Source organism: Primulina tabacum, chromosome 16, assembly GCF_025594145.1.
Source record: "Primulina tabacum isolate GXHZ01 chromosome 16, ASM2559414v2, whole genome shotgun sequence".
NCBI classification, from domain to species: Eukaryota; Viridiplantae; Streptophyta; class Magnoliopsida; order Lamiales; family Gesneriaceae; genus Primulina; species Primulina tabacum.
The window spans coordinates 1,677,683-1,686,450 of record NC_134565.1 but is presented as its reverse complement, the minus strand read 5'-3'; the positions used below and the strand labels follow the sequence as shown (position 1 = coordinate 1,686,450).

Below are 8,768 nucleotides of genomic sequence, written 5' to 3'. Positions count from 1 at the left end.
TGGTCGGGAATTTGTTACGAAGTTCGTACTTTCCAAAAAACCCTTAAAGGGATTGGGACCCCATAGTTAAGCATCACTCAACTTTCGAGGCTTCACATTCACATAACCCACAACAAAAAAACAAGAGGATTTTGAAACATACTCCCTTGGTTTTAGAATCCAACGTACAAGTCCATTTCTATCTGCAACTCGATCATACGCACATCACTCACATTCATAATTGAATACCTGTTTACTAGCAACTGAAAACTAGTTCTTGCAAGATTTTCAAGAGCAACAATTGCCATTCCTATATCACGAATATCACGTGGAAAACGAGATATGATATTTAGAGCTGTTAGGAGCAAGTAACAATGCCTGATATTTGATAAAAGAGTTTAAAATATCGTAAAACGGCTGAAACATGTTAATTCAACTATTATCCCACTTAAGTTATTAAACGACAAGCAATTGATCCACGGCCGTCCTTTGTATAAGTTTACATTTGCATCCATGCAAAAAGCTCGAAAAACGATCTATATTAGGGTATAATTTAAACCAAACCCTCTTCTTGCGGCCGTAGAAAGGGTGCAAACACACTACGGCATTACATAGCAATACTATGTACATATATAGCAGACTACATATATGGTAGTTAACATGGATGGAGGAAGAGGACTTGGATTCAAGTAGCTGGAGCTAAATGAGGCCATTGAGATCCATCTTGGAAGAAGTTCGATGTCGAGTGATTCGTCTTCACTTTGCATTGGCTTGCTTTTAGCTCCTCCTCCTCGTCTCCATGATCCTCATCGGCATCCCACAGAAACCGGGCATATGAAGCTAGTACATAACTGCACGGACGTGAAAATTTGATTAAAAACTGATGCAAGTTCAGCTCTGAAAGTGCTACACTAAATGAGAAAATGTATCTATCTTAGAAAATACCAGTCATTGGGGTCAGATTTAACAGCTTGTTCAAAATAAGATTCAGCTCTGGCAGAATCCTTATGTGTCTGCCATATTAGATCAGCATAGAGAGAAAGCACATTCCCATCGTTTGGATTAGCTAGAATTGCTCTTCCACAGTACTCTTCTGCTTTTGTTAAGTCTCCCTTAACCTACAATAATCAGAATAAAAAATGAGGCACAATTATGGAGTTAAAAACATATTCCCAAGATTGGAACTTTACTAAACTCTCGCTCACCTCTTTCAAGAATTTAGCATAATTTGCTAACAAGAGAGGATTCCCAGGATTTGCCTTGATCATTGTCTCATAATAAGCTTCTGTAATTTCTGATCCATGCCAACTCCCCGGATCTTGAGAATCAGAACCCGACCCGTGATCCGACCGTCTCCCACCACCACAGATGCCACCGCCTTTGCTACCGCCACTACCCCCTCCACCCACCGCCACCGTCTGCGGCGTTTTCTTTCTCTCGGTTATCAAGCACCCTTCCTCGACTTTCTCACCCGCCGCGGTACCCAACCCGGAGCTTGACAGCAGCATGTGCCCCATCTCGTGCTTTATCTTTAGCGGGCTCGGTGCACCGATTCTCCGCAAGCTCTTCTTGAGTTTCGGGTCCGAATGATCTATTGCTGGTCGGGTGAGAGAACATCTCCCGATACTATCATCAAACGACATCGCCATGCAGACTGATCGTGAGCGGGTCAACTGCGGGAAGACTAAGGGCGAGGTATCCAATTCCGGTGACGACAAAGCTGAATTGGGTTTCCATGAATTCAAGACTGGCATCGAAGAGCTTCTCAGCAACATAACTATCTTCAATGTTTTCTACTTTTCTTGAGACTGTTTAATATAAGAGTAGCAAGGGGGAGCTCACCGTTTTGTAAGGAGGAGAGGAGTGGCGAGTGGCAATTTAAATGGCGGTACCATGGGAATGGACAAAGATTATCGGGGTTTGCTGTAACTTTACCGTGTGCTGAGGAAGACAGAATCATGGGTGAAAACAATAGTTCACGTGGGAATTTCCTAGGTGTCGGATTGATAATGGCTATGGAGGTCTGCGGCGGGGCCAACTGCACAAGGTATAGGCCCGAGGAAGATGAAATGGTTGGTGGAGTAAATTCTTTAATATTTTGTGGAAATATATTAAGGTTTTTTGTGTGAAGATAACTTATAGATTTATATGCATAAAAAACCTTTAATATCCTTTAAAAAAAATTCTTTAATATAAAGATACGTACTATTCATTATCATTAATTTTATTAAAAATACGAATGCCGAAAAAAAAAATACTAAAATACATTCAGCTACAAAAAATTCAATGTTTCAAAATTTCAAATATACTTTCTGGTCATTTGATTCTTTGAATAACTGTCCACAATTGATATAAACATCGACCGAATCGAAAAGTTAAGAAAATGGTGGCATAGAATGAGATTGTTGATTATGAACGATACAAGACACCATCCCTAGGGTAGCAAATGATTTAACTTATTCGCGAATAACTTGCGGGCAATATTCGGTCAAATTCGACTCGGCTAGGTTTGAGTTCGAGTAACTCGGATATTTTTTAGAGCTGAGTTTGAATTTCAATTATTTGTATTCGAGTATATCGTGGATATTAACTATATACAATACAACTAATTAATACTCAATAAATTAATCACATACATAAGATGATATTTTTTGTTTGTCTTGACTTAAGCTAATGTGTTAAATTAATAATTTCAATAAATTAATAAGATAATAAATTTGTTTGAAAAATATCTTTTTATAAAATTATCATCTCGTCGATATCATAAATTAATAATTCTAAGAAATCACATATATAACTAAAACAATTTAGATGAATATGATTTTATTATTGTTTGTTTTTCATGAGATTTAATCTTATTGTTATTTGTTTATGTGGTGAATTTTTTTTCAATAGTCATGAATAAAATGAATATTATTTAACTATATAAACAACGAATATCTCTAAATTATTTTTATAAATATTTATTTATAATTAATTTTTTTATATATTAATTCAATGTATATGATATTGTGAAACACAATGATTTTTTATGTAAATAACTTTAATTTCGTTGAATAAAAAACTCTTCAAAATAATAATTATCGATTTATCAATTATTTAATTTTTTAAAAAATTAATAAAGCTTTATGATCTCAATATTATTAATTTATAGAGATTTATTGTGCATATATATATATATATATTATTTAGAAGTATGAAAAATAAGATATATTTTTATAAATAGATGTTCAAGTCTAAGCTAAAGCTCAAGATCTATACATTAAAATTCAGATTTTCGACTTCGAATAATTCGGTATAATACACAAATTGAGTTCAAGCATAAAAATATTACTCGACAGAATTTGTGTGTACCTCTCTTTCCAACACTGATTCAAGATGAAATTATAAAAAGACATTGAACAAAATAATAATTATAATATTCGAGTTGACAGAGATTGTGATAGGATAAGATTGGTTTGCCAGTGGTCAATTCAATAATATGTCTACCTTGACTTACTAGAGCGTCGTTGACACCAACGGTGGGCAATTGGTGGAAGGTTCAATTCAGCTTTTCACCCCCCTTTTTTTTTGGTAAGCCAACAATTTTTTTTTCCTTCGCCAGTATTATTTTAGTCTTTTTTTTGGTATTTTGTTACTATATTATATAATAATATTTATTATAATATAAAAAATGATAGACTTTAGATTTTAAATTGATACCCTCGGGAGAGCATGGATCCCAGGACATGGGTGAATGCCCGGGTCATGGGTGAATTCTCGTGTCATGGATGACTCGGGATACTACACGGATGGTCCAGGTCAGGGTAAAATTGCAGGAAGAGTTCATTATAGGCCGGGTAGGTGTGCGCCTGGGAGGTCTTTTTCCTAGGCTATTGGATGCATGGGCTCTCATTAGAATTCCCGAGAATTTCTTACTCGGGCTACCTCGATATGAGCACTGCACTCGAGTGTACTTGCAAAACAGGATGTAGGCGGCTGTTCCATCTCTGACACCAATCTAAATGGTTGACAAAATCGAGTAAGGTGGATGTGACTATTGTGAGATTTGACGTGTCAGGATATAGGGAATGATCAGTTGTCCTACCATAATTAGTAAGTAACACGCAGAACAAGATCATCATCATTTCTCCTACTATAAATATCAGGTTCTCTCTTTGCATTTAATTCATTTAGATATTGAATACAATATCATTTATTGCCCCTTAAAATCTTTTCCTCACACTAATATCACAACCATCACTTGGTTACATTGGTCCTTTTGTTAAGTTATCCACTAACTTAAGCATCGGAGTGGCCACGCCAGATAGCCTTCCGATGCCCATTCACCCATCTTCTTAATCGCAGGTTTCCATAATTTCCCGGGAAGGAAGCTTCTGGTTCAGATATCCATACTGCTCATATTTTTCTCTTCTTGATAGTAGATCCGGTGGAGCACCCGATCCGACTCATCTATTTCACCCGGATCGCATCATTGGTACTGTATGTGGGAAATTTTGAGTTCTAAGACGTGGACCAAGTTGGTGAATTCAGGGGAGACCAGCCTTCCTCTTGGAAGTGTTATGGAGAAACGGTCCGGGTGGACCAAAAGAAGGCCAGTAAGGAAGATAAGGGAAAGAAAGTAATCCGAGGAGAGGCGGAGATAGTTGAAAGGGAAGTACATTTTGTTGATGAGGAAGAACATGAAACAGTCGAGCTAGGGAAGCAGATCCGGGTGGCCCGAGATCTTAATGTTTCCACCCGGGAAAGTCTTTTAGCCTGTTTAAAAGCTAGCATCTGTGTTTTCGCTTGGTCTCAGCAGGAACTGGTCGGGATCTCACCCCAAGTGGCTGAGCATAAATTGAAAATTATCCTGGGATCCCGACCTATAAATTAGAAGAAGAGACATTTCGGACCAGAAAAGGATAAAGTCATTGACGAACAGGTGCAGGAGTTGCTGCGGGCCGGCCACATTCGGGAAGTACAATTTCCTACTTGGCTCTTGAATGTGGTTCTTGTCCCGAAAGCTACGGGGAAGTGGAGGATGTGCGTGGACTTCCGGAATTTGAATAGAGCCTGTCCCAAAGATTACTATCCGCTTCCCCGGATTGATCATTTGGTGCAATTTCGTCACTTCTGGAGGCACTTTTTGCTATGTGGTCATGCCCTTTGGATTGAAGAATGCTGGGGCCACATACCAGTGCCTAATGAATCAAGTCTTCCAAAGGCAAATGGGGAGGAATGTGGAGGTTTATATGGATGATATATCGATCAAAACTCGGGAAGTCTCTTGCTTCATTTCCGACCTGGGCGAGACATTTACCACATTAAGGCAATATGAATTAAATCTCAACCCGGCTAAGTGCATTTTTGGGTTAAGAAGTGGGAAGTTTTTGGGTTTTCTGGAGACGGACCGGGGAATTGAAGTAAACCCGAGGAAGATTAAAACAGTGCTTGACATGCCTTCCCCCCAATCTGTCCGGGAAATACAAAAGTTGATCGGGAGGATTGCTGCATTGTCTCGGTTCATTTACAGGTCTGCACACAGAAGTTGTCCGTTCTTTCAGGTTCTGAGGAAAGCATAGAAGTTCGGTTGGGACGAGAAGTGCGAGCAAGCTTTTCAAGATCTAAAAAAGCACTTGGATAAGTTGCCATTATTGGTAAAGCCCGAGCCCAAGAGAAATTGCTGGTCTACTTATCTGCTACAGAGTACGCCGATAGCTCTGTACTCATCTGAGAAGAAGGGACGAACCAGAAGCCGGTGTACTATGTCAGTCACGCCCTCAGGGGAGCAGAGCTAAAATACAGTGAAGTTGAGAAAGTAGCCCTTGCTCTGGTAATGACCGCCCGGAAGCTGCGACCTTATTTTTATCACACCCAATTGTGGCTCTCATTAACTCCCCACTCGGAAGAATCATGACTCATTCTGAGGTCTCGGGGAGAATGATAAAATGGACAGTAGAGCTCGGGGAGTGTTACATTGAGTATAAGCCATGGGTTGCCATCAAAGCCCAAGCGTTAACCGATTTCTTGATAGAAATGGTTCAACCAGAAGAGGAGGAAGTATGGAGAGTTTTTGTTGACGGTGCATCAAATTAATCAGGATGCGGGGTTGGAGTAGTTTTGATTACGCCTTTAGGAGAGAAGATTAAATTAGCTCTGCGAAGTGATTCCCAAGTCATCGATAATGAAGCAGAATATGAAGTTGTTCTTGCTGGATTACAAGCCGCCCGGGAAGTTGAGGCTTCCCATGTTGTTATTTACTCTGATTCTCAGTTGGTTACCCAGCAAATCAAAAGAGCATATGAAGCCAAGGACGAGAAAATGCTCAGATATTTGGGACTCATCACAGCCCGGGCAGCACCCTTAACTGGTTGGAGCATTGAGCAAATTCCCCGAGATGAAAATGCGGAGGCTGACACTCTGGCCAAAATGGCCGCCTCTTTGTCAGATATCAGCACCCGGGAAATCTTATGTCTTACCCGACTGGTTCTTTCTGTTGATGAAGGTGCATCATTGGCCCGGGAGAGTTCATGGATGACCACTTTGATCGAGTATATAACTCACGCCAAGCTCCCAGAAGACCGAGTTCAAGCTTTGAAAATCAAGAAGCAAGTACCCAGGTTCTTTTTTTTAAATAATGTATTATACATGATATCATACCAGGGTCCTTTGCTCAAGTGTTTAACGGATAGTGAAGTGGAGTATGTTCTTCGAGAGATTCATGAAGGATGTTGTGGCGAACATCTTGGAGGAGCAGCCTTGGCTCAAAAAGCGATATTAGCCGGATTTTGGTGGCCTAAGATGAATCAAGATGCCGTCCAGCTCGTTAAGACGTGTAAAGGTTGCCAGTACCATTCTAAATTTTAACACACTCCTACTATTAACATGCAACCTGTTTGGGCATCATGTCTTTTTGATCAATGGGGCATGGATATTGTGGGCCCTTTCCCCGTAGCCCGGGCTCAGAAAAAATTTCTTTTGGTGGCTGTGGATTATTTCTCTAAGTGGGTAGAGACCGAGCCTTTGGCCAAGAATACTGAGGACGAAGTGATGAAGTTTCTCTGGAAAAATATTGTTTTCAGATTTGATATCCCTAGAAGATTAATTTCAGACAATGGGAGACAATTCTAGGGGAAGAAAATCATGTCCTGGTGCCGAGAAATGTGAATCACTCAGTCTTTTACCTTTGTAGCCTACTCATAAGCCAATAGTCAAACCGAGGTAACTAACATAATTATTGTACAAGCATTAAAAACCCGACTTCAAGGAAAAGGTAAAGATTGGGTTGAAGAACTGCCAAGTGTACTATGGGCATACATGACTACACCTCGGATAGCCACCCGGGAAACTCCGTACAGTTTAGTCTACGGCTCGGAAGCAGTTTTGCCTGTGGAAATTAAACAGTCTTCTGCTCGAATAGAATTTTACCTAAACAATAATGATCAAACCCGGGCCATTGAGCTTGATTTTGTGAAAGAAAAGAAAGATCGGGCAGCCATCCGGATGGAAGCCTACCGAATCAGGGTTATGAAATCATACAATGAACATGTTCGATCACGAGATTTCCAGGTTGGGGATCTAGTCATGAAAAAAGTGAAACCAGTTGGGGATATGGGAAAACTGAAAGCTCGTTGGGAAGGACATTTTAAGGTAATTCAGAGAGTCAGCACGAGAGCAGCTTTTTATCTAGAAGACTCTTAGGGACACTCTCTCAAGAGATCATGGAATGCGTTTCATTTGAAAAAATATCATGCTTAAAGTTCTCTTGTATATCTATGTACATCAAATCAAATGAATGTTCCAAGGAAATGTTGTTCTAAGTCCAAGAACTCGTACCTTGGCCCGGGGATCCGTACCCCGGTCATTTACTAAGTCCAGGGACCCGTACCCTGACCCGAAGATCCGTACCCCGGTCATTTACTAAGTCCAGGGACCTGTACCGTGGCTCGGGGATCCGTACCCAGTGATTTACTAAGTCAAGGAACCAGTATCCCTATCATCTACTAAGAAAGCTCCAGGGGTAGGTTCAAAAGAATTTAAAACAAGATATTCTTGTTATTATTCAAAAATTCGACATTGTTCATTTATTACCAAGAAAAAGACAAATTAAAAAGGAAACTATATACTTCATTCAACAAAAGGAAAGCTACATTGTGCTCGGAAGCCCGGGAAGAAACAAAAAATCCTAATCTATCTTGGGATCCTGCTTATCTTGCTCTTCTTCATCTTCCGGAAGAGAGGCAGCAGCCTTCAACAAGTCGGGGAAGTCTTCCTGGTCTGGAGGAATGAGACCTTCTGCTTGGAATTTCTCCAAACACTTATTGAAGCCCAGGTCAAAATAAATGAAGGCTTTGTCAGCCACCATTTTCTTAAACTTCCGGGACTTCAAAAACTGAGCCATCTTGTCTTCATGGGAAGTCTTTGCAAGTTCTATAGCAGCGGCTACCTCCTCAGCTCGAGCCCGGGAAGATTCCGCCTCGTCCCTGGCTGCTCGCACCTCTAGACGAGCAGTATCTAAGTTGTAATCGTGCTCCTTCCGGGACGACTCCAATTCAGATCGGATAGCAGCAAGTTCTGCTTGGGCCAAATCCAGCTGTTGTCTCCAAGCGGCCTTCTCCCGGGTTAAATCTTGATCGTGGAGCTCTTTTACCCGGCCCAATTCAGCCAGGAGTCTGTCATGCATTTCCCGGGCGATAGAGGCTTGGTTATTTGCCTCTTGGCTGTAGTAGCCACCTTCTCATAAGCAGATATGAGCATCTGCAAGTCCTACAATCAAAGGAAGGATAAAAAATTGGCACAATCAAATA

The 8,768-nt window shown here is 40.5% G+C and overlaps 2 protein-coding genes across 2 annotated transcripts; one reads left to right on the top strand and one right to left on the bottom strand.

Moving 5' to 3' along the window:
* Nucleotides 1-383: 383 nt before the first annotated feature.
* On the bottom strand, nucleotides 384-2,045 carry LOC142529875 (uncharacterized). The gene is made up of 3 exons (XM_075635561.1): nucleotides 1,185-2,045; nucleotides 925-1,097; nucleotides 384-830 (listed from the first exon to the last, which is right to left on the bottom strand). Exons 1-3 carry the CDS (start codon nucleotides 1,752-1,754, stop codon nucleotides 665-667), a joined length of 909 nt encoding a protein of 302 aa, XP_075491676.1. The 5' UTR covers nucleotides 1,755-2,045; the 3' UTR covers nucleotides 384-664.
* A 5,233-nt stretch (nucleotides 2,046-7,278) lies between these two features.
* Nucleotides 7,279-7,662, top strand: LOC142529431 (uncharacterized). The gene has a single exon (XM_075634971.1). It carries the CDS (start codon nucleotides 7,279-7,281, stop codon nucleotides 7,660-7,662), a length of 384 nt encoding a protein of 127 aa, XP_075491086.1.
* The last annotated feature ends 1,106 nt before the right edge of the window (nucleotides 7,663-8,768 follow it).